Source organism: Neovison vison, chromosome 9 (genome assembly GCF_020171115.1).
Source record: "Neovison vison isolate M4711 chromosome 9, ASM_NN_V1, whole genome shotgun sequence".
Taxonomy (NCBI): Eukaryota; Metazoa; Chordata; class Mammalia; order Carnivora; family Mustelidae; genus Neogale; species Neogale vison.
Window position 1 is genome coordinate 45,842,024 of NC_058099.1, and position 26,056 is coordinate 45,868,079.

At 38.5% G+C, this 26,056-nt stretch overlaps 1 protein-coding gene across 10 annotated transcripts in view; it reads left to right on the top strand.

Annotated features, from left to right (window-relative positions):
• The window catches only part of ELAVL2 (ELAV like RNA binding protein 2), a 146,215-nt gene extending 120,399 nt beyond the window's left edge, over positions 1-25,816 (top strand). For 7 of the 10 annotated variants that reach the window (XM_044265570.1, XM_044265573.1, XM_044265576.1 and 4 more), the window contains 4 exons: positions 10,133-10,286; positions 14,174-14,399; positions 22,371-22,409; positions 23,031-25,816. In XM_044265570.1, coding sequence (XP_044121505.1) covers positions 10,133-10,286; positions 14,174-14,399; positions 22,371-22,409; positions 23,031-23,361 — 750 coding nt within the window. In that variant the 3' untranslated portion in view covers positions 23,362-25,816. The remainder of the gene's footprint in view (positions 1-10,132; positions 10,287-14,173; positions 14,400-22,370; positions 22,410-23,030) is intronic. The other 3 variants (XM_044265572.1, XM_044265574.1, XM_044265575.1) reach the window with 2 other exon arrangements.
• Positions 25,817-26,056: the final 240 nt, after the last annotated feature.

Consider the following 26,056-nt stretch of genomic DNA (forward strand, 5'->3'; position numbering starts at 1 on the left):
GAAATTCTATGGTATGATGAAACATTACTATGGTTCTCCAGCTTTGTGTTAATAGTTTTATTTTTCCATTTAATCTTTGTGAGGTAAGAACTATCATTAATGTCAGATTGCAAATGAAGAAATAGAGGCTTCAGAGAATGTATGGAAATTATTCATTCCCCAGTTATATAATTGATAAGGTAACAGAGGCAAGGTCTGAACTTACTCTGTGATTCCATGCCCTGTGTTTGTAGTACTTCATGACTTTGGAGAGTACTGGTACAAGCATCAGTTTCTGGCCAGTAGTTCAGAGTATGCTCTGTTGCAGCCAGAACTTCACCAGTAATGTTGCATTTTCTTTTGCCTCTGTAAGTTTTTTGACCTAGTACTAAACTAATTCATGTTTGCCTCAATTCTAGCCTATTTATATTACTTAATACTTTTTTTTTTTTTTTAAAGTAGGCTCCACATCAGATGTGGGACCTGAACTCATGACCCTAATGAGATCAAGGGTTCCAGTTCCCACTGAGCCAGCCAGGCATCCCTTACTTAACTTGCCTAAAGATATGTGGCCAAGGGGCGCCTGGGTGGCTCAGTGGGTTAAAGCCTCTGCCTTCGGCTTGGGTCATGGTCCCAGGGTCCTTTGATCAAGCCCTGAGTCAGGCTCTCTGCTCCACGGGGAGCCTGCTTCCTCCCCCGTCTCTCTCTCTCTGCCTGCCTCTCTGCTTACTTGTGATTTCTCTCTCTCTGTCAAATGAATAAAATCTTAAAAAAAAAAAAAAAGATATGTGGCCAAATAAATAATAGTCTTCTTTCTCATTTTTAATGTTAAAAGTAAGGAAGTTTGCTTTTCCTAACCAGTACAGAAAACTTCTTAATGCAGAGGGGATAGGAATGAACTCTAGTGGTTACAGCTGAAACTCCCCATTTTTTTCCCCCTCCCAAACCACTTAAGTGTAATCACTTTTGAAAATTTTTCCTGGGCTCAGTGAAGGTATGGGCTTGGAAATGCAATATGGAATATCCATTCCATTGATAGATTACTGCTTAGACTTTAAGATGACTAATCCACCGCTGCTGCAATTGTCCATCTGATTTAATCTCCCCACCCTCTTTCAGATGCCAGATCACTACCTGATCTATTTGTTTTTTTTTTTTTTTTTTTGTTTTTTTTTAGAAATTTGGAAGGTGTTTTTGGCCTAAATTGCGTTTTCAAGAATGCTTTACCACAGGCTCACTGTTTGCCTTTACTAGCACTAGAGTCCTTGTTGAACCAGGTGTGTACAACAGCCAGGCACAAGCAACAATGGAAGGCCGGATGTGTTCTACTAACTTTGATAGTGTACTAAATACCTAGATACTTTAACAAAAAAATGTTTTAAAAAAGATTTTATTTATTTGTCAGAGAGAGAGAGAGAGAGAGAGAGCGAGCGCGCGCGCAAGTACAGGCAGACAGAGTGGCAGGCAGAGAGAGAAGCAGGCTTCCTGCTGAGCAAGGAGCCTGATGTGGGACTGAATCCCAGGACGATGTGGGACTCGATCCCAGGACGCTGGGATCATGATCTGAGCCGAAGGCAGCCGCTTAACCAACTGTTTAATGAAACTATAATAAGATACAAAGGTATCTGTCAGGACAGTCTGTTTGGACCCTCATTTAATTAATACACATGCATGAAATCAAATTGGGTAACTTTTTAAAAAAGATTTTATTTATTAGCATGAGAGAATGAGCTCAAGCTGGGGTGGGAGCAGCAGGCAGGGGGTGAAGCAGGCTCCTCGCTGAGCAGGGAGCTCAATGCCAGACTCTATCACAGGTTTCTGGGGTCATAACCTGAGCTGAAGACAGACGTTTAACTTGCTGAACTACCCAGGTACCCCTGATTTGGGTAGCATTTAATAGACTCAGCTCCATGTAGTTTCTCAGAGGCTGCATTTAAGATGTGTGAAAAAGGAAATCTAAGTTGTCAAGTATCCAGTTTATGAAGAGTTGTTTAATACAAGTATTATAACCAGCACACTTTTGTTTTTAATAATGTCATATATGATCTCTTTATTCTTACATTATTTACTCTTTTGTTCATTTTTATGATGTAAGAATCACCTGCTTTGAATTTTATTTAATGTTGTTGTGCTGAAGGAAATGATGTAAAACCGGGTAGTCTTGCTAGTGTAATACACCCAGTTACTATTTTCCCTTTCTGTCAAGTGATAGGAGATTTTTTTTTTTAAAAGCATGTTTGATACCTAAAATATTCTGATTATTTGAGGTATGTTTTAATTTACTTCATGTAAAGCAATAGTCTCCAGGTTCCTGATTTGATTTTTCTCTCTTCAGCTGCTCTCCCCTACCCTTATACTCTTAACTCTTTTTCAGACATTTCTTTCTTTCTTTCTTTTTTTTTTTTTTTAAGATTTTATTTATTTATTTGACAGAGATCACAAGTAGGCAGAGAGGCAGGCGGGGCGGGGGGAGGGAAGCAGGCTCCCTGCTGAGCAGAGAGGACCCTGGGATCATGACCTGAGCCAAAGGCAGACGCTTTAACCCACTGAGCCACCCAGGCGCCCCTCAGACATTTCTTAAATGGCTATCAGGCGATACTAGTAGAAGAAATACAGGAACTGTCCTAAGGAAAAGACCCATTTTAATGTATTTCAGATTTTCTTATGTGTATAGAAGAAAAACTTCAGCAGAGCTAAAGTTCTTACCTTCTTACGTATCTCTTCTGGTATCTCCTTGTAAATGTCCGATCATCCTCCCAGTAATTATCATTTTCTACAAACTTGTATAATTTCAGACTGTGTTGCAGCCCAGTGCGGTAGTGGAAAATCCCTTGCTCTACGTCTTTGGACAAGTCACATCACCTTTGTGTGCCTCAGCCTCCCTCTTTCCTAAAAATCAAGGAATTGGGCTAAATGATCTCTTTTCTTTTTGCTCCAAAATTAAGACCCTCTCTCCTCCCAGCAACATATTATTCCATCAAAAATTTTACTGTCTCTGGGGAGTTGAGTCCCCAGTTTGTGAAATGAAACTTCATTCTGACATGTTTAATGGCATCTGCACAGTGTGCACAGAGTATCATCACATATGGCATTTGCTATATACAAAGCAGATTATGGCCCCTCTTAACTTTTAGACAAGATTTCAAACATGAAGCTTCCCTACTTTGTGTGTGATTATAAATCCTCTTCATTACAGTAAATGTGCAGGAGGTACTAGGGTGTACAGAGTAGGGTAAAGACAAGGTTTATTCAAGGACATAAGGCTGTGATAAGAGACAAGTGTATCTTGGTTTGCTTAGTGTGGATGAGAATATGTGTGATGCAGGGTAGCTACTGGCAAGGGTACCAGCTCCGACTGAAGAAGGCAGATGAGAGTGGATGTGAGGCGCACTCAGTGATGCCCTTGTTGAGTCCGAAGAGACTCACATTTAGATAAGTGGGAGGAGCAGGTTGTATTAACACAGGGAGGTAAGGGAGGAAAGTTTGGAAAACTACTGAAGGTTGTGTTTGTTTATAAGGAAAAGGGAAGTCAGTGCCCTGAGCATAAAGAACTAAGAAATTTGAAATTAATCCTAAAGCATTAGGGAGCCCTTGAGGGATTTGAAGCAGAGAAGAACACAGTCAGTTGTGTTTCTGGTGTTGCTTGAATTAAAACAGTCTTTATGAGACTTAAAGCATTCAGCAAATCAAGTCTCAGTAAAATTTGAGGTCTCACGTGCATTTTCCACTGATGTAGTTTTCTGAATTCCACATCTTGGAATACCTATTAAAGGTAACTCCCCTAATCTATAATACCCTTTTTAAGCTTTCCTATTAGGGGTGATTATTATTGCTTTTAACTCCAGCACCTTTGCTAGAGCTAATCTTTGATTTCTTATGGACTTATTTCTATATGCTTTGTTCTCTCAGGGTTACTCATTTGCAACCCCTTATGAAACATGCCTACCCTTAAAAAACTTAATCTTAGACTATGATATGTATATGCCTTGATGTGTGTTTGAGACTTGTTCCTGGCAGGATTTTGCGTTTAGAAGCAGATAAAAGTACAATTCTTCCTTTTGGGTGAATTTTGAGGTCTGTGGCCTGAATTGTGATTGTAGATCCCATCCTTCTATGTTCTTAACTTCTGAGCTCTTTTGGAGGGTGTAGTGTAGCCACCTCAGTAGAGGCTTAATGCTGCCATGAGACCTTTGCTACGTTCTACCAGAGCCAGAGCTAACTTCCACTTAGTGAGATAGTCATTTTTCAGACAGTCCCATCAAGAGTCCATTTTTTGATATGAACAGCAATTAATTCTTAGTTTAAATAGGCACAAGCGTGACCTTGTCCACTCCTTTCAGCTGAAGAGATTGAATGGAGCTTTTCAAAAAAGTCTGAAGTGGCAAGTATCTAATTTTCAGGTTTAATGTTTATAGTCCTGGGTCAGTAATTGACAAGTGATAGAAGTTGTTCAATGGTGATCTTGCCAGTGGGAGATTTTTCAAATGTCCTTAGTTTAATAAAGAAGGAATTGCTTTGTTCATTTATAGACCTTATCTCTTTAATCTGTTGGTATTAATGTCCACTGTCACTGATCTTTCCTTGATGAATCAGAGAGAAATGAGAGCAGTTGTGTTTTTGGACAAAGGCATTGCGATGGACTTCTATTAAAAGCAATGTACTGGGATTTTAAACTTCACTATTTACGTGTAATAAAGTACTAATTCTTATCCATAAGATATTTTCAATCCATAAGATATTTTCATTTCTTTTACTACTATGTATTTTGATTAACTTGTGTTTTGATAGCCCATTCTTAATATAGGTTACTTGTCCTTGAATGTTTAATGTATAATTAGTTTTAGTTGCTGATGAAGAAATGAGTTTTTAATTACAAGGAATATATTGTGTTTCAAACTATTCCATTTTCAAGACCTAATTATTTTGATAAATCTATTTTTATCTCTGTTTTGTCCAGTGTGATCTCATTTGTGAAGAACAAGTTGAGAAACTGTTGGCTAGAGCATTTATTTGCCTGGTACTCCTAACTGCTTCCCTTCCTTCCCCTCAAGAAATCTCAGTATTGCTTGTCTTTGTTTATTATATCACTTGTAGGGTTGTGAGAAATTCCAAAATAAACCTGAATTTTAAATTGCTATCTTTGGAGTAGATTGGTGTTCAGTGTTGTACTCCCTGTATCATCTTTAAATATTTAAATTGCAGACTCTCTGGCTGCCTCTTAAATTAGATCCTTCACTTAGTAGTTTTGACATTTCATAACCTTGCTCCTCAGGCATTAAATATTCACCTGTTTAAATGGCAGTGAAAATTTAAAATCCAAACCCATTCTATTAATCCAGTGAATGTAGATTAGGTGAACAGCTTGCAGTTGGTGAAGGAAGAAGCTATTTTGACCCCACTGGGACATATGCTGGAGGTTCATTGGATTGAAATATTTCTAATACATAATTTGCCATAAAACAAAACCATCTCTTGGGTCTTCTCCAAGATGTTTTAACTTTAAAGAACCATAAAAATAGATTTAACACTTTGAGGTTTAAGATAGCTCAAGAGTGGTTCTTGTAGTGATTCAAGGCACCAGTATAAGCTTCACCTCCACAGAAAAATCAGAATGGAGAAGGTTGCTGATAATTGCTAGATAAAAAATTCTGTCTGGGAAATGGATGAAACTAGAGGGTATTATGCTTAGCGAAGTAAGTCAATCTGAGAAAGACAACTATCATATATGATCTCCCTGATATGAGGAAGCTGAGATGCAATGTGGGTGGGTTGGGCGGTAGGAAAAGAAAAAATGAAAGAAGATGGGATTGGGAGGGAGACAAACCATAAAAGACTCAATCTCAAAAAACAGACTGAGGGTTGCTGGGGGAAGGGGGGACAGGAGAGGGTGGTGGGGATATGGACATTGGGGAGGGAATGTGCTATGATGAGTGCTGTGAAGTGTGTAAACCTGGTGATTCACAGACCTGTACCCCTGGGAATAAAAATACATTGTATGTTTATTAAAAAATTAATTCTGTCTGGAAGCCTATTTGAATCTTCAAATACAAGTCCTTATCCTAGTGGGGGAGTCTTTTCCTACTTGGATCTAAGTATATTCTGTTGATAATCTTTAGAGATAGAAGAAGCAGCAGCAGCAGAAGAGGAAGAAGAAGAAAAACAGTTTTAGAAAGGAGGATGTTATTGACAGTGACATCTTTGATAGAGCACGGGAGGGGCCTGTTAATCCTGAGAAACAGAGGTATAGGGGCAAGACTTGGCCCCGTGGTCTGGGAGAGCAGGATGTTTGCCCTTTTTTACACTTTTATTTCTTGGAAGTGGATGAGGGGGTAGGGCGGAGATATATTGCTCATTTAATTCATTCTAAGAATTAGAAAGTAATAAAACTAAATTAAAAATTCTAATTATCATGCAGTTTCTGCAGTGAATCTCAATTAGTGACCGCTCATTCTTGGGAGAAGTTACTTTTCAGAAATATTAATGGAAAATGAAATAAAATAACTTTGACTTAACTATAATTTCTAGTGTCATCCTCTTTTCTTCTGTCTTAGCTCTCAATTTCACTGTGTGTGTGGTGTGTGAAAGAAACAACCAAGATTCATTTAATTTTTCCAAACTTTCAGAACAAAAGTTACTATAGTGTGGTAAATTGTAGAAAGAAAACGGGACAAGGCTGCAAGTTCATGGGGTCAGAAGATCATAGTTTGAATCCAGGGGTATGTAACATTAGGCATGTTATTTACCTATTTGCCCAGCTATAGAATACTAATGTGTGCCTTACCTACTACAAACAAAACACTCTATTTGAAAATGCTTTTACATGGTGAAGTCTTCTAAGTCCCTATGTGTAAATTAAATGGAAATATTATTTGTTACTACTGTGAGTTTATATGCAATGTAGTTACCTCTGTCCTACTGTGGTAAGGAACTGGGAACAGTTCTGACAGAAACTGGGAACCAGTTTCTGACAAAGTTATTGAAAAATACTCTTTTTGCAGAGGCTTAGTATTGATTCTTGGAGCCCTTCTAATGTGCTTGTATTCTAAAAATGTACCCAGGATTGCTTTTAATCAGGTATGGTAGGACATGCAGACATGGAAGTTATCGTTATGAAGGAAGAATTTTATAGTTACAGATCTTTAGAAACAGGGTATGTCAGCATGACATGTAGGGTCACATGGGGAGTCATCAGGGATGGTCAGTCAGGAGTGCAGAGCATGGCCCAGAGCTTTTACTAGAGTTCCTTGTGGAAAGGAAATGGGGGAAGCAGAGTAGGTGTGCTGAGTAAGTTTAGCACTAGTTAGTGTGAATAATTTTGGAGGACTCTAGCTTAGTGGGGGGTAGTTGTCAGGCATCTGGCCCCCTGGGGTGAGGACGGGGTTGGGGGGACGGGAGGGAGGAATAGGTGTGGTATGTGAGAATTTGATAAAGGAGTTATGGGTGTGAGCTCTGAGTTGTTTGTTCATATATCAAAGGCATGCTCACGGGGGTCATTTACTGTCTCCCAGGAAGTAGCTATACCTGGGTGGGGCAGTCTCTCCAGGATCAAGGCCCCAGATGCTAGAGCATCAACAGAAAATAAAATATTGTCAATACAAGCTGAGAATTAAAGAAGCAATGTAAACTTAAGACCAGACATTGAAGGAAAAAAAAAAAAAAAGCAGGTAACATAACTGACCCAAGTATGTTTTCAAAGCTTTTATATAAGCACTAAATATAAACCCGTTTTCCTAAATATATTTTAGGATAACTTTTAAAACACTCCACCCACACACCTCTGAAATGCACAGAGCAGTAAATGTCACTGCATGAGTAAATTATTCTGGAACACAGTAATGGATTCAGGTTACTTTCAACTTTAATGGTCTGTGTCTTTACCTATATTCTCAGATGCTTGTAGAGATAAATAATATTTATAGTCACCTAGGTTTTCAGGTTCTGTGTTAAGAATTTTATGTAGATTAGAAATTACTTTGTTAATTATTCCTAATAACCATACAAAGAAGTTAGAGTTACCTGGTAATAGACTTAAATAATTTATGCAAGTTCACAGAACCTTTAATGAATGGCAAGTAGTTTTGAGCCCAGGCATACTGGTTAGAGAGCTGTCACCTAGAACTACATTACCTCACGCCTTGCTTGAGCTCATGGAGTGGCTGCCTGCCTCCCAGGCCTGCTTCATCAGCCCTTGGGAGGGAGCCTCCCAACTTGGAAAATGTACAGATGCTTACTCTGGTGCCCGTGGGAAGTGGCTCTTCCTAAAGGGAACACTTGAGTCATGTGACCCGGAGCAGCAGAACAGCTGACTTGCTGAGCGCTCCCTGCACTGAAAGCAAGTTTATGTGGTGGGATTTTTAGCTTAGCCTGATAATTGAGAATTGTGCTTTAGAAAAGAAATCTGGCTACTCATTTTTTCATACCACTGAGTGCATGTGTAATTCATTTGCTTTGTTTTTTCAGTTTATAACAGCCCCAAGACTAGATTCCACTTGAATTATTTTGGTGATCATTTGGAATTTGCCTTCATTTCTTACTTTCCACTTAACATTTAAGTTCCATTCTTCTTAAGTGTTTAGGTGTTTAGGCGTAGAGACAAAGCACATGTGAATAGTTATCTATCTGCTCTCTACCACTATTCCACATTCCGTGTATGTTTAGGACAGGACAGTGCTCACTTGACTTCAGATAGCATGTTTGGACCAATAGGTGTATTTTCACTTGTTAATGAGCAAATTTGTTGAATAAAGGATAAGAATATTAAATGTTAACACTGGTGGAGCAGAGATGAAAGATAGCAAGACTGTTATAAAGGAGTATAGATCCTGGCTTTTTTCCCCTCTGCCTGAAAAGCCAAAAATAAAAAGCTGATAACACTGTGGACATAATTTAAACCATGGAGAAAATATTTGAAAATACCTAAAAGCTTGTTCAAATTCAAAAGATGATTTTTGTTGTTTCTTTTGTAATGAGCAACGGACTAGATTTATGGTGGATACTAATAGATAAAAGAAGTAAGCGGAAGTTGTCATGTTACGGTACCTGAACAAATCAGCATTAGACCCACTGGCCATTTTTATGAATGATCTGAAAAATGGGGGTGGGGTATGTTGTGAAGTTCTTGCAGTTAGATAGTCCAGGAAAGCTCAGAAATAAACCAGAGGCAATGTGGTAAGGAATAGCACATGAGACTTAAAGCTATCTGAAAAATGGCAGAGATAGTTCTAAGCAGAGAGCCGTCAATTATAATTTGGGCAAGCTCTTGATGACTGCCTGAACTGTTCCTTAAATCCTGTGGTATACCAAGCTGGTGTGAACCCACAGGATCAGTGGGGTATGAGATGGGTTTTACTCAGCAAATGTTCCAGCATCTATCACATGCCAAGATATTGAGGATGATCATTACAAGAAAAAGAGATGTAGTTCCTTAGGGCATGGAGCTTACATGAAGAATGTTAATTACAAATAAATACAGGCAATCTTATTCTATCTTCCATCCTTCTAGAATTTGGGACACTATGTCTTAAAGAGAGGAAGCTTTTTGAAAGGATGGTAGGTAGAGGCTATAAAGGGACTTAAGACCTTTTGGAAAAACAACACTGCAGAGACTTGAGGACAAGAAAATAATAAGCAAAGAGTGACCAGGGTTGTAACTCCATTCAAGTGCTTAAATTTGTAGGGATTTAGGGATGATAGAAGGTTATTTTGCTAATGAATCAAAAAGGCATACTTACTGATAATAGGGCGACTTATTAGAAACTTTGTACCACCACCAGCAGAGATGGAAGAGGCTCAAAAACAGGTCACAAAATGTGTTGGATGAATTTAGAGTCCTTAAACTTAATTATTGAGCCTACATTCCTCATTTAGGGGTTTGGCCCCACTGAGGACAACCTACTGCTGTGCTGTGTGGTTTGTTTTGAAAACTTGCAAACCTAGGGATAAATACTCTCTTTTCTCTCCCCAGGGGAGTGGCATTTCTCATTTGTTGAGCATTTCTCCAGAAATGAGTAAAACTGTTAACTCCAGACTTGCTTTAACTTATTGTTTGTTACATGCTCTGTATGGAAAAGCTGCTAACTTTAGACAGTCTTTGAATTTTTAAAGGGAGGTAACTGAGTGTGTGTAGATGCTTAATTCCATTTTCCTTTCCTAGGTTTCCTATGCTCGCCCAAGTTCGGCTTCTATCAGAGATGCGAATTTGTATGTCAGCGGACTTCCGAAAACAATGACCCAGAAGGAGTTGGAGCAGCTTTTTTCACAATATGGACGCATCATTACTTCTCGTATTCTTGTTGACCAGGTCACCGGTAAGTAGGCAGCTGCTCCAGACAATCTTTGACACTTTCTGAGTGGCAGACTGTGAAATACTCTGCCTTTCCGCACAGTGATCTTGCCTCTGGAACATACCAAAGGTATATGTGGACCAGAAAACATAACTTTCTGCGGGAATTGTTCATAAATCTGCATGGATAAAAATAGATTGTGGAGTGGGGTGAGCGAGCTTGCGTCATTTGTACCCCGAAGGGGCATGTTTGAAGTCTGTTTTATGGCATGTAATAAATTTGTAGATGATATAATCCTCATTTCCAAGCTTCTGTGTGAAAAAAGCCCTTATCCTCCTCATAAAGTACTCCTTCTAATAAATAGTCTTTTTTCTTGTAAAAAGCATAGTTTAATGCAGCAGTATGTACCTTGTTCTCTAAGGGAGCATGACCCTGTGTCCACACTAGCTGTTCAGGCTGGTTTCTAGGTCCATCCTTTGTTATGCGGGCATGTGTAAGTGTTTGACATTTTGAATATTAAAAATTTATTTTATGCCTGGTATAACTTGACCAAACTGAAATGAGGAGACTAATAGGTTTATTAAAACTTTTGTAAGGGTGCTCTTCTGCCAAGGCTTTTAAAGAAAAGCTAGCCATATAGGTTTGACCATGGATTTTAAGAATTAATTATAATTTTCTATTATAAAAGCAATGCTTATTCTTTTTAAAAACAGCAGAAATAGAGAAACATGGTAAGGAGGGGAAAATTGGCTGTGTATTACCATATACTCAAGCAGTCACTTGAAGATTTGGGGGGAAAACATAGATAGATTTTCCTCTTTAATTTTCTTTGTGTTTCTTCTTTTCTTTCCTCTCATTTTCCCTGTTTTCTTTCTCCTCTGTCTCCTACTACCATAAGAGGAGATGTATCATCGTGTATGACGATGTCTGTTTTTTCCTAAAGGTAGCAGTGGATAATCTCTTATCATCCTTTATTTCTGTGGTTCTGTTATTTCTCCTCTTCCACTTCTGATTTTGAGTCTTCTCTCTTTTTTGTGTTGATGTATATGGCTAGAGGTTTATCAGTTTGTTGATCTTTTCAAAGAAGTGGCTCCTTGTTTCCCTGATCTGTTCTATTGTCTTTTTAGTTTCTTTATAACATTTATTTCTGCTCTAATCTTAAAAAACAAAGCAAAGCAAAACAAAACAAAACAAACCAACAGGGGCAGTAGATTAACTATAGAATAAAAATCAGTCCAAGTTTTTAATTCTTCAAGTGAAGATCTGAGTTTGAACACAAGCAGTCATGTTCTGCTCCTCTGTGCTGTTAATGGGCCTCATACATAAGAAGCAGCATCCTTAAGAGTTTTGGGTAGAAAGATACCTACCTTCATATACATGCGTGGGAGAATGGCCTATAGGTTTGGCTGTATGAAGAAAATTTAGTCTAGGGAAGAAATATAAAAAAACTGCCTTTTCATCATAGCTGCATTTTGTAATCATCCGTGTACGTTCTGTCACTTTGCTGTATCACACAGACTGTTAGTTGGTTAAATAGAAGAAATCCAGGTCTAGCAATCCAGATAAATTTGCTTAAAGCAACAGAAATACTTTTTTTGGGGGGGTTCATATCATTCATGCTTTTTAATTCATCATTCTTAATGACAAGTTGATGAGTGGAGAGTAGATTTCACTTTTTTTGTTTTTTAAAAAATTTTGTTTATTTATTTGACAGACAGAAATCACAAGTAGGTAGAGAGGCAGGCAGAGAGAGAGAGAAGAGGAAGTAGGCTCCCCGCTAAGCAGAGAGCCCGATGCGGGGCTCGATCCAGTACCCCAGAATCATGACCTGAGCCAAAGGCAGAGGCTTTAACCCACTGAGCCACCCAGGCGCCCCTAGATTTCATTTCTGATACAGAAGTCCCATTTCTTTAAGGTGGGCATTATACCAAGCCTTTTGGTTATTTTCTCACTCTCTCTCTCTTTTTTTTTTTTTTTTAAAGATTTATTTATATAAGAGAGAGAGCAAGCATGTGAGAGCATGTACTCATAAGTGGGTAGAGGGGCAGAGGGAGAGAATCTCAAGCAGACTTCCCACTGAGTACCAAGCCAAACTTTGGGTTCCATCTCCTGACCCATGAGATCATGACCTGAGCCAAAACTAAGAGTCAGATCCTTAATTGACTGAGACAGCCAGGCAACCCTCTTTGGGTTTCTTTAAGATTTTATTTATTTATTTGACAGAGAGATCACCAGTAGGCAGAGAGAGAGAAACAGGCTCCCCGCTGAGTAGAGAGCCCGATGTTGGGCTTGATCCCAGGACCCTGAGATCATAACCTGAGCTGAAGGCAGAGGCTTTTAATCCACTGAGCCACCCAGGCACCCCTCTTTGGGTTTTTCTGATGCATGCTCAAGTTAGAGGACCTCAGATTTGGGTGACTCAGCCTGTGTGGAGGCTATTGCAGTGCTAACCTAATGCTTTCCTCATGGAATAGGGGTTATTAATTCTTCATGTTAGTGGATAAGTAAAAGAATATATTTACTCTCATTTCACCATTTTATCTTTAATCTTTCTACTTAAGACTTTCAAGGCAAAATTATTCAGTTTATCTGAAATGGAAAAGAAAACCCTGCAATTTTGTTAGTCATGAGGTAGTAATAATGTACAACTGATATAACTTCAATAGGAAAGGAAAAGTGGTATGGGCTGAGATAGGTGTCTGGAAGAAATGCCTCTCCACCTTAGAAAAAAATTCTACACCAGTGAACTTACACAGTGTTAATTACAAAGCAAGTAGAACTTCATTCTTTTTTAAAGTTCCTATAAATCATGATGGTTGAGTACATTTTCTTGGCCTGTCTTTCTCAATAACCTCTTGTTCTAGTCTTCATTTATATGCTCTGAATCATCTAGATTTTTCTAGATACTAGTCCTAAGCTAGCACAGCTAGTACCAATTTGCTTGCCAAGAAAGTGTTTCCCTACAACTGTTTATCTCCGGATGGCCAGTTATGGCTACCTCAGCTAGCCCATTAAAGCTAATTAAATGGAATGCGTTGGGTTTTTCTCTGCCATTTTTCAAAAGCTGGACGGGTATTTGGCCATCCCCCTGCTTCCCTATTCTTGTCTCTCAGAGTGGGGAGAGAGCATGAGATAGAGAACGGCATTTCCATAGAAGTAATACTGCTAGAGCCAGAAAGCTTTGAGGCTTTATTTCTATTTTCTTTATTTTAAAAATCTAGGTCTTCTTTTATCCCTTTTTCTCCTTATAATATTGTTTCTCTCATAAGGTTTAGCTAGTTAAAACCAGTGGGGGGAGTTTCAGGGATCCAGAAAAGCCTCTTCAGACATTTTTCTTAGCAGGCCAGTATCCTTTGTAATATTATTAAGTAGAATTTTATTATTTAAAAATTTTGCTGAGATATCTTACAACCACTGTGATGTATTTTTAGCATAGCTTTTTAGAATTTTTAGTAAATGCCTGGTTCTGTTCTCCCCCTTACAAGAAAGGAAGCTACTGTGCCCTTCATTACTGAGCTGCTTATCTGATACCATAATTTGAGAAGTAGAAATCAGGCATGCTATTGTTGACATTATTAAAGACAAGGGAGTCTATGGAGGGAGAGAGAAGGCAGCAAGTAGGGAGAACATGGATATATTTGCGTGCTTTCTATTTGTCTAGGCTTATTGGTAGGCATGTAATGGTGGGTATTCAGATTGTGTAGATGAATTAAAAAATACAAAATTGGGATTCTAGATTGAATTGCTACTAAGGTAAGGTAAAACTTTCCTCCTCCTGTGGTTTTGTGGCAGATGTTCTATGTGGGTGAAGACATGTTTTTGAGAAGGAAAAATTAATTTATCCTTTCTTCTCTCCCTCCCTTCTCCTTCCGCTCCCTTTTCCCCAAATCCTTACCCAAATCTACCAATAGGCATATCAAGGGGTGTAGGGTTTATTCGATTTGACAAGCGGATTGAGGCAGAAGAAGCTATCAAAGGCCTAAATGGCCAGAAACCTCCTGGTGCCACAGAGCCAATCACTGTAAAGTTTGCTAATAATCCAAGCCAAAAAACCAATCAGGCCATCCTTTCCCAGCTGTACCAGTCTCCAAACAGAAGGTATCCAGGACCACTAGCTCAGCAGGCACAGCGTTTTAGGTAAGTCTGGTCTGGTTCTTCTGCCCAGCTACTACACTCAGAACTCTCAGGTTCACTGTGCAGTACTTCTTTTGACAGGATTCTGGCTTGTTCTTACTGTTGCTGGCAATGTTTTCTTTCTATTTCTTATGAGGATAAGAGAAAACATATTTGGGGTGTAGTGTCTTTTGCTGAAGGTGGTAACAAAAAAAGGCAATAAGCTATAGCAGTCACTCTCACCTGGGGAGTAATTGTGCCCCTTGGGACATTTGGGAGCATCCAGAGACATTGTGTGGGCATAACTTGGGTATAGTTCCTCGTGGCATCTACTGGGTAGAGATCGGGGTTGCTGCTGAACGTTCTGCAGTGTACAGCATAACCCCCAACAGCAGCAAATGGTCTAACTCCAGGCATCAATCGTATGAGGTTGAGAAACCCTGATCTATGGAATGCTGGGTTCTTTGTGTTTCCAGTGCTTCTGATTTCCCCTTTCTGGGTTTTTTTTTTTTTTCCCCCCTTTTCTTTTCCTGGTAAGATTTTATTCTCGTAGTTCAGCTTTTAGGTCAAGCTCTTTCAGTTACTTTGTTTTATAATGTATACACCACTAAGGAGATAAAACCTATGTGAAAACATTAAGTTTCTACAAATGGATCCCTATCCCCTTATAAAGTTTTTATTTCTTGTATTTTGGGGGTTGGCAAACCTCCTCCGTAAAGGGCTGGATAGTAAATATTTTCGGCTTTGGGGGTCATGGTCTCTGTAACATATAGATCTTTTTTTAAACAGCCTTTTAAAAATGTAAAAGCCATTCTTCACTCCTGGGTGATACAGAAGCAGATGGCAGTGTGGATTTGGCCTGTGGGTGGTAGTTTTCAGACCCCTGTATAGTCCGTAGAATGACTATGCATCTTCAGCCCAAGGAAGACATTCTATCTTGTAGATAGGCATAAATATTTTAATTTTTCAAGTTTAATTTAAACCTGGGGTAAACAGTCAAATCGAGAGTCATTATAAAAAACATCTCCGATCTGCATGTGAGAACAGTGACTTTAAGACATTAAGCACAGCACAAAGAACTTATGGTTTCATAAGCAAAGCCACCCAGTTTTTTTTTTTTTTTTCCCTAGAACATTTTTTAATATCCTTTTTGGCCATATGGTGTACTGCAGCCGTAATTTCATCTAACCCCATGCTAATTTTTTTTTTTTTTAATCCCAAATGCATTATCAGTTTTCTTTCCTTGCAGGGGCAGAATAGTTACTTACCAAAAATAGGATCATAAATGTAGCTTAACGAGGAGGTCCCCCCCCCCGATTTTATTTATTTGACACAGAAAGAGAGAGAGAGAGAGAGATCACAAGTAGGCAGAGAGGTAGGCAGAGAGAGATGGGGAAGCAGGCTCCTCGCTGAGCAGAGAGCCTGATGCAGGGCTTGATCCCAGGACCCTGAGATCATGACCTGAGCTGAAGGCAGAGGCTTAACCCACTGAGCCACCTAGGCACCCTGAGGAGTTATGTTTTTGAGCTTAAATCATATGCAGTTTTTCATTTGGGGTATTTAGGAGTGCCAAAGAATAGAGATGAAATTGGTGAAATACCTTCTTTTCAAAAAAGTACTCAGTTGTGTCACATGAGGTGTGAGAAAGAAATTCACCATAAACTCTGTGTTCAGTTCCTACTTAGGCTGGCTTTTGCCCTGACAGTAGAGGTGGGACTGACGAAAGGATCCATCTGAGACTGGATGACTGGGTTACCCAGTTGATTGAGCCTGTGTTTACTCTCTGTTTTAAACTTTGCGATGTTTAAAAAAAACAACAGCAACAACAACAAAACCCCCACACACCAACACATTGTCAGGAAACACTGCTCCGCATGATGGTGGTGGGTACTCCAGGCCATGGCTGCAGGGGAAAAGATGCATTGGAGCAGCTTGATACTAGATCTTGTAGAGAAAAATCTCAAAAACCATTTTTTGGGGGTTTTTTGTTTGTTTGTTTGTTTTTTTAAAGCTCCGCTTGTAGGTTTCCTGTGTGGTATCTTAAAGTAAATAATATTTCCTGCAAATTTTACGCAAACTTGAAGGAATTTTAGAGGTGTTTCCTGGACAGCCTATCCAGGTAACCTCTTTGGGGTCTAGAAAAGAGTTTTGAGCTTACATAGAGGGAGGCTCTTTGAGACTTATTGGTTGATTTCAACCCTGTGAAAATATAAAATGTTTGATGGTAATGGAAAGCTGTGTTCGTTTTACATTGTTAGTTTTTTCCTGGTGTTCCCCACTGTAAGCTCTGATTTCATTTCATGGTAGTTATTAAGTAAGACTGTGCATTGAGGGTCAAGACTAAATGATGAGGAAGATCAGATGGAGAGGTCTGAGGTGGCAGGATCTATAGGAGAATGCCTGATCATTGAAATGGTGAGGCCTGCTGAGACTCCCAGACCAGGCTTCTAACTGCTGTGTCTGCACACAACCCCACCCAGCCCACTCCTGCATGCTCTGTGCTTCTTAATTGTGGGTTGGGAAAGCTTTCAAGGATGTTCTCATGGTCACATTTAATATCTTTCTAAATATCTTTCTGCTCATCCTTTGCTTTTATCTTTTTGTTCCGTATGTTATTAACTTGAAATTCTTCCTTGATTGCTAGAAAAAGAAATTCTGTAAATGGGAATAAGAACTGTCTGTTGTAAGGTAAACTCAGTTTCAGAAAACAGAAGATTGCTTTCAGATTCCTGACTTTCGTCTCTACTGCCCTCCGTTCCTTCCTTAAACCTCTGTGTGGATAATAAGTAATGAACTAGTCTTTGAACTGAGTGAAAGTGCTTGGTCTAGACGCAGTGTTGGAAGAAATTGGGAGCCTTTATTCCTAGAATTAAGGTTTAACCTGGTATATGTTTGGTTGCTTTTAATACTTTAAAAACTTGGTGTTATTACCTATATCTTTGTCCCTCTTCTGTTGAATTAAGGTTGAAGCTACTTTCTCTTCACAAAGACTATTGAATTAAAGGACTTGTTTCTTATGTTGGTATTTTGCTCTTCTCTCACTCAGATCTAGATCATTGCAGGAATATTTTGTCCCTGACATCTGTGTCCTAAGGCCTTTACTTTGGCACTTTCCAGTAGACAGTGCATTTCTCACTCTGTTTTTTATGTCGTCATAGTACCCTGGGAGTTCAAGGAGACTAGAGAATACAAGTTCTAAGTATTATAATAATAGTCAAGGATTTCTTTTTTCTTTCTTTCTTTCTTTTTTTTTTTTTTATAGATTTTATTTATTTATTTAACACAGAGAGATCACAAGTAGGCAGAGCGGCAGACAGAGAGGGGGTGGGAAGCGGGCTCCCTGCTGAGCAGGGAGCCCGATGTGGGGCTTGATCCCAAGACCCGGGGATCATGACCTGAGTTGAAGGCAGAGGCTTTAACCCACTGAGCCACCCAGGCGCCCCTAAAGGATATATTTTTTTCCCCCTCAAGGATATTTTTAATACTCATGAAATGCACCATATCTTTTGAAGTCAGAAAAATGTAAAACCCATGCAGTAAGGGTTAAGTTTAAAAGTGGGCTTCTGAAGTTTATGGCTCAGTGAACCCATAGGAATAGAGAATTATTTTAACATGAGCACTGCAGATCTAATATGTTTTTTTAATTGACTACAGTTTTCAAAATAAAACCATCTTTATTTATTGGGATGGATAGTATAATTCAAGCCCCTTAAGTATATTTTTTAGGACATGGTGTCAGAATTAAGCTTTTGGCCAAATTTTTCATCTCTCTTCTTGTGGAGCAGCTTTGATTTTATTGAACGTGATCTAGTCTAATGGCCTGTGTGCCTGCTTCTGTAAGCCTTTATGCATTTTTAAAACAGCCTTTTAAATCCATGCACATGCATTGAAGGCATGTGCTGGTTGCTACTCTTATAATTTCCTTTTGGAAGAAAGTGGTATCAGTCCTCCTGAGTAATTTTTTTTTTCTTAGAGGATAGATGACACCATCTAATAGGATAAGGGGTAAGTTGATGATCTTGTGGTTAATTTCAAAGCATATCTTGGCTAGTGCTTTGGAGAGGTTTTGAGAACCATTATTTGTAGAGTTCAGAGTTGCACTTTATTACCCGTTAGTAATCTCTCTTTATATTTTTATTTCTGACTTTAATTGACCTCACATTTCCCTTTCTACTTGCATGTGGGTCTCCCCATAGTCTGTTGGCTAAATTTCTTAGAAATTAAGTAGGTGTTTTCTTTTTGTAACTTCTAACTTTGAAATGAGAGTGCTCTACCTAATATTCAAAATAGTGCCATCTGAGTTGTATTCCTGTTGAGAGGAAAATGTTTATACCTGTATCCCCAGTATATCATTTTTTTAAAAGAATTTTATTTATTTATTTGACAGACAGAGATCACAAGTAGGCAGAGAGAGAGGGGGAAGCAGGCTCCATGCTGAGCAGGGAGCCCGATGCCGGGCTTGATCCCAAGACTCTGAGATGGTGACCTGAGCCCAAGGCAGAGGCTTTATTAATCCACTGAGCCACCCAGGTGCCCGCCCTCCCAGTATATCATTTTTTCATAAATTATATGAACATGGGCTTTGTGCGGTTACATTAATGAACTCTTAAACCCTAATCAAACATAGAAAATATATATAAAGATGAAAGAAACAATATTTTAAATATCTTGCTTATTATCATGCTGACTGACTTCATTTATCTACTATCTTAATAAATCCTATATCTTTAAGGCAAGATTTATGAAAGTATCTTAGTAATTTTGAACTACATGTTGGATTATCTTGTGTCTGACCTCATCACAGACTTTATACTAGGAAGAGGAGAAATAATCAGAAATAGTCAGCTCTCCCTGTTTCTGTTGACTTGGACTGCTTTTACTGGTATCATCCTGAGTCTGATGATGATGATTTCTATAGAAATCATTGTGAAGCTACCTCTTCTTGGAGGTTTTTTTTTTTTTTTTTTTTAATTAAAGCTAGGCCTCCCTATCTAATCCTCCAGATCCACTTAATGTGCTATTTGTAAAGTGGATTATATCCAAGCTACAGAACAGGGGAAGAGTGCCACCTCCCTTGAGGACTGCTCAGTCTTCCTCCGGAAAGGAAGCAATGCGCGGGAACTGATTGAGGGTACTTGTTGCTCAGTGAGGGTACTGGTTGTGGTGCAGCCATTAAATTTGAATGAAGAATACTTTTAAAGTTGAAAGTATCTTTTGAATGGACTCTCTTCTTCCACACTGTAGTATATCATCATTCACACCCCCCTGGATCATTCTGGACACTACTGACTTAGGCTTCCGTTTTTAAATGACCACATATAAAAGATGGCTGTCCTTGAGCTCTGGACATCCCCAACAACAATATATAGTTCTGGAGAGTAATAATGGTCCTATGTCTGAGTGAACTGTAAACTAGGCAGTTAAAAGAGAAGATGCTTAGTTTACGGTTTTTCCAGCTGCTATGAGATTTGGGGTGCATAGTGTCCACGTGGAGCACCCATTGCTTAGGAGGCTCACTGAGAGGGTCCTCAGAGATCCAAGTGTAGAAGTCTTAGGCCTCCTGCCTGGAAGGTCCTTGGATGGAGAATGGGGAAAAAGATGTCTCTCCCTAACATGTGTAATCCACTTCTGGAGCAGTTTTGGTTTCCAACCTGTCTTGAAAATACTGAACACTTGCTTAGGAGATTCTGTCCACGGGCTTTCGGTTGGTATAGTAAGCTGATTGTTGGTGGCAAAGTGTGACACTCCCAACCTGGGCAGAGGTGGTGTAACTCTGTTTTGAGTGAATCGATTAGGTGTCTCTGCATCCAGGCCCTTCAGCACTTTGAAAGGAGACTTCAGTTGCCATTCTGCTCTATAGGTATCATATGCCAAATGCATTCTTTATCATTCCTGTCCCTGTATGAAATTTTCTGTATGACATTACTTGATGGTTGGTGATACTTAAGTTGTATGCATCTTTATTCTGGTGTTTGTGGCCTTTCTTTTGGTGTATAAAGCCTTAATTTCTTTGACTTACTGCCTCTGCAGAAAACCAAGCCTTCCCACCTGTGTACTTTTTCCACACACGTGCTTTTTCCTTGCATGTGCAAACAGGCTCTGCAGGCCAGCCTTCCTGATACTTTTCATTCTGGATTAAGTAGTTAAGGATAGTATTTGTAACCTTATTGCTTTATTTGTCAACAGATAGTTATTTTAAACCTGCAGTGATCCAGGTGTGTGCTTTATGCTTAGTGGCACAGTGGGGAATGAACATGTCCCTGCTTCTGAGAGGGTGTTGGGACAAGACAACAGACATACACACAGATGAGGATCCTTTGTCATTGTGATTTGTTCTGTTTCCTTACACCTTGCATTGCATCAGCTCAGTTATTTCTTTCCATTTTTACAAAACACACAAAATACCTAGAGGTGGTTGTGGACAGGAATGTGTGAAGATTCCTTTTCCAATTCTAAAACACAAGAAAGAGATGGTTTTTTGGCTTTTATAAAACTAGAAGCAGTTGCTTTCTTATGTGTACCCTAGTCTCATTTGAGGCCACAGGTTAGACAACAACATCGAGGCATTTTTCAGACTTACCTTTTCATAGGTGTTAAAGAACAAAACTGTTCCCCCTGCCTCAGGGTCTCACTTGGAGAGTGTTGAAGGTGGTTCTGTCTACCATAAGCTGTGCCCACCTCCTCTAAATACGTGTAATTGATTAGTATACATTGTGGAAATTTGGGACATCACAATGGTCTCTAAGCAAAAAGAAGCAAATATTATAAAATCAACTTAATTTTTGAAATAGGGAAAGGATGAAGAGTTTTAAAGAGTACCTACCTACCCCCAACTGCTTGGTTTTAAAAATTTTAAGGGAGGTTCAGGGTGGTTGGTTGGTTTCTACCTGACTTAGACTTTGCGTAGAGCTACATTTTCTGTAGCGTAGTCAAAATAAGCATCAGTCTCAGAATCTGAACTCTGCCCTGTTGCTCACTGAAGCAATGAGTCTGTTGTCTTTTTCTGCACCTTATTTGAGCACAAGGAGAAATGGCACATTGAGCTGATACAATCTGTAAGGTTTTTTCTACCTGTAACACACCATTTTGTAAGAAATGAAAGTCTTTCCGAGTTGAGAGGTTGAAGGGAAATTTATGGAATATTGGTGTCACTATTTATTAGCCCTATGGTCTTTGGCAAGTCACATAATCAGTGTGCCTGGTATACACAGGAGTCAATGGAGTTATAAAACTTAATGTTAAAAAACAGAATTCAGCTGAGTAAATTTGAACATCAAATTGTTTTATTCTACAATTCATGAATCAGGCAGCATTTTAGCTAGCAAATAGAAAGGAGCTCCAAGAAGCTGTACAAAATGGAAGGCTTTTATAGGCAGAAGGGAGCAGGAAAAGGGACATTTCTAACAAAGAGTGGATTGTTTCAGGCAAGGTCACCTTCCTTTGGGAGAAGGGTGGGAGTCATTTCAGGCAAAGTACATCACTAGAGCTGACCAGGTAATTCCAGCTTGACTGGTTAAAGTTTGTGTTCTTGAACCTACTATTAGATTAGATATTAAGTCTTGGTTTGCTGATATGGGGCTCAGCACAGGTGACTCCATTTGAGGCCTGTTTTCTTCTTCTTCTTCTTCTTCTTTTTTTAAACAGTAGTATAAATTACCCATAAGTGCACATGGAGAACTTAGAATTTACCTGGTAATAGGGGAGAACCCAAAGACGAACTGCTGCAGAGCCTCCATGTTTCCTCTCTGAATGACCACCTACCTTACACCTGCATGGCTCTGGTCACTATAGGGATAAACCATCCATCGGAAGAGCTAGTGTCTTGGGGCAGTGGTACCCACTGTCCCAGGAATGTGAAAAGAAGTAAAGTTTTGAGACTTCACATAGAATTAACATACAAATATCCCCTTGGAAGATGGCTGTAACAAATCCAGCTTTCTGGAACATCAAGGGGGAAAATTAAAAACTGAAGTTTGCTAAATGTATGTTTTGCAGGTTGGACAATCTGCTCAATATGGCTTATGGAGTAAAGAGGTAATGATAGAGGTTCATGATACTCATAATCCCTTCCCATAATTGATTAGTTTCTTTGATTTTGGCAGTGACACCCTTCATGAGTTTGTGTTCAGTTTTCTTTTGCATGTACAACCTAATGAAAAGTTGCTTTTTGAAGCACGGTTGATTTGAGTATTTGTATACCACTGGATGCCACCTGGTCTTTAAAAACCCCATTATTTGTTTTATATTGCATTGCGACGCTATAGCATGTGTGTGTATGTGTTGGTACCCCCTCCCTCCAATCCTGCTTAATTCATGAAGCCACTTCTAAATATATTTTAAATATATTTCTTTGCTCTTGTGGGTCGTATTGTTCAGTACAGCATATAATGTCCATTTCATAATTTATTAATATCTTGTCAATATAGCATGTCACCGCAAGCCACACACACAGACCTTGGTTGAAACATCAGATAGTTGTATATATCTGTTGGAGGGGAGGGGGTTACTGCAACTCTTGGGCTGGGAGGGGAAAAAAATACGTCCATTGCTGTAACCAACCTTTGTTTCTATTTGTGTGTGTGTGTGTGTGTTGTGTGTGGTGTGTGTGTGTGTGTGTGCGTGCGTGTGTGTGTGTGTGTTTCCTATTTTGTTTAGTAGGTTTTCTCCAATGACCATTGATGGAATGACCAGTTTGGCTGGAATTAATATCCCTGGGCACCCAGGAACAGGGTGGTGTATTTTTGTGTACAACCTGGCTCCTGACGCAGATGAGAGTATCCTGTGGCAAATGTTTGGGCCTTTTGGAGCTGTCACCAACGTGAAGGTCATCCGTGACTTTAACACCAATAAATGCAAAGGTTTTGGATTTGTGACTATGACAAACTATGATGAGGCTGCCATGGCGATAGCTAGCCTCAATGGATACCGTCTGGGAGACAGAGTACTGCAGGTCTCCTTTAAGACAAACAAAACGCACAAAGCCTAATGAGCTCTTGTCCTCAGTCCATTTATATATGAAAACTATACAACAAAGGCAAGTTAAGAGAAACTTTATACATTAGTAAATGTCTTTGTAAGTCAGTGTTGAGATGGGGATAAAACGACTACTTAGCATCCTAAGAAATATGTGAGATTTTTTATTGCTAGTATTTGAATTAAAACTTCTTAAATATCTTTTATGTTTGAATATGGACAAGAGGTACAGGGTTTTTACCTGTCACATTGCATTCTATTGCCTTCTTTGAAGAAGGTGGACCTTTTAAAGTGTTTCAGCTAAGGGAAGACATTTCTTTTCTTTTTACATAACTGCCTTGAACCTGTGAGTAAATATTGAGGCTTTGTGTTGTAATTCTTCAGTTGGTTGTGTCTTTTTTTCCCCCTTTTCTTTCTTTTTCCAATTAGCTTTGTGTTTGGTTTACATTTAAAGCATTGCTGTTATGTCTAAGAAAAGTATTTTGAAGTTTACATTTTTATTTATGAAGTTAAAAACAGTATTTATTTTGTAATTATGATTTGGGTTGGGGAAGGGGGGGGCTACATTATAAACGCTTATTGTAAGAATACTGGAGAACTTTTCGTAAAGCAGTACCTTGCCAAAGAGATAAGAGCCTCTTTGATGTGGGTTTAAAAAAAGCATCTATTTTTATAAAAAAGAAAATTTGGAGAAACTTTTTACTGGTCCTGGAACAAATATTTTGACTTGAATACTTTGAGAAATCTCTTCATATGACACCTAGTGAGCTTTTAAAATTTACCAGGAAATTTGCAGCGGTTGGAAAATTTAGAAAGATTTATGATGTAGAAAATACTACTTTTGAGATCTTTGTATGAAAGGAGTAGAATCAATGGGGGAAACACTGCTGGTTTCGTTTTTGTAATCACCAGTGGAGCGTCTGATCATCCTGGTTATTATGTGATAGATGGCTCACATTGATTTGTGATTTTGAAACAAATAAAAAAAAATTTACAAAAGAATATATAAGAGCAGGCAAGAAATTTAAATTACCAAGAGATGGGGGAAAAAAAATCTGTTCTTCCTAAAGAAATCCCTTCAGATAGAGCTCATGGTGTTTAGTGATGTACTTGCAGTATTGTTTGAAGAATTGTTTTGTCTTAAGGAAAAAAGATGTTGCACATGATTTGTACTGCAGCAAATCAGCAAAAGTGATCTGAGTTGGATATATTTGAAGGTATTTTGAAAGTTACGTTCAAGGCTAACACCTGAGCTTTGTGTAATGTAAATAAGACCTTGTGTTTATGAACCTTTCAGCTAATTTGATTTTTTTTTTTCCCTTACATGCCAAGTGATGTTCAGGTTTTGAATGTTTTTGTATCAGTTTTTTCCTTTGTAAATGGCATTAACATTGTTACTTGAGGTCTTGCTTAATCACTTTTGTTGTCCTGAGGACTTGAATTTACAGTGCATCAGATTTGTTGCTAATTTTGTCTGTAGATAGTCTAGCTTCAGCTGTTTATGGTGATGCTACATTTTCGTTTATAAATATGTTTGTGGTAAAAAAAATGAGTATAACCATAGGTTTTGAACAAATTTCCTTACATTTTTCATACAAAAATCATAAATATCTGTATGCTACTGAAATTTAACTTTGTATGATGCTTAAACCACTATTTGGGGAAATAATAAAATAAGTCTTTACCATGTATGAAAGAAATTTTAAAAAATACAAAATATTTTCTGATTAGCATCTAGCTTATAATAAATTTTCAAAAAAGCTGAAGGCAAAAATGCCTTCATCAGGATGCACTGAGAACTATATAGTTACGTCCTGCTTTTTGTATAAACTGAGATGCTCACATGCTTCCCCTTAGAACAGGCAATGTGCTATGCATAACATAGTTGTACATTATCTTTGCGGTTGCGTTGAGTTTTATTTTTTATTATTTAAAATTGTAGTTATAAAATTTTTCAGTATAGTACAGTACATATACTGTGAGGCGCGTGCTAAAGTGAATAAGCGAGTTTTCATGCTGACCCACTCAATGCTATTCAGAAATCAATTGGCTTAGCACTTTCTCATATCCTTAGGTGCATTTAGATTGTCAGAGTTAACCTTCTGCGTTAAAAAAAAAAAAAAAAAACTAAAAAACAAAATACATGTATATACTTAAAAAAAAAAAAATAAGGTTTCCCTCCCGGGAAAACAGCAGCTACATGCTTCTTTCCTATACTACTGTAGCAAACCAAGGCATTGATGAGAGGGCATGCAAATTGTGCTTCACTTTACAGTGTTTATCAGAGCACTTAATAAAATGTAAGGCTGGTATTTATTTGAAGTTGTACAGTATGACTTAATTCACATCTGTTGGAATAGAAAATATATTCTGTTGAGTATTTAAGAGGCTGTACATGTTTTCTTTTGTGTTTGGATTCTTTGTACTTTTTCATGTTCAGTACATCAATAAACAAAGTTGAAGGGAAAGAACAGTGTGGTGAGTAGGTCTTTATACGCATTTTGGGGGCTCCTGTGCTCAGGCTTATAAACTTACCCTCTTGAGTTAAGAGGTCCTCTCAGAGCTTTAGTTGAACGCTGTGTTATCTAAAGTAAGAATTCCAGAAGCATGTTAATTGAAGTAGGATGTGCAAAAAAAATTTTTTTTGAATGACACTTCTGATAGTTAGCTTTCAAATACTACTTAATGAGTAATTTTTATAGGAATAC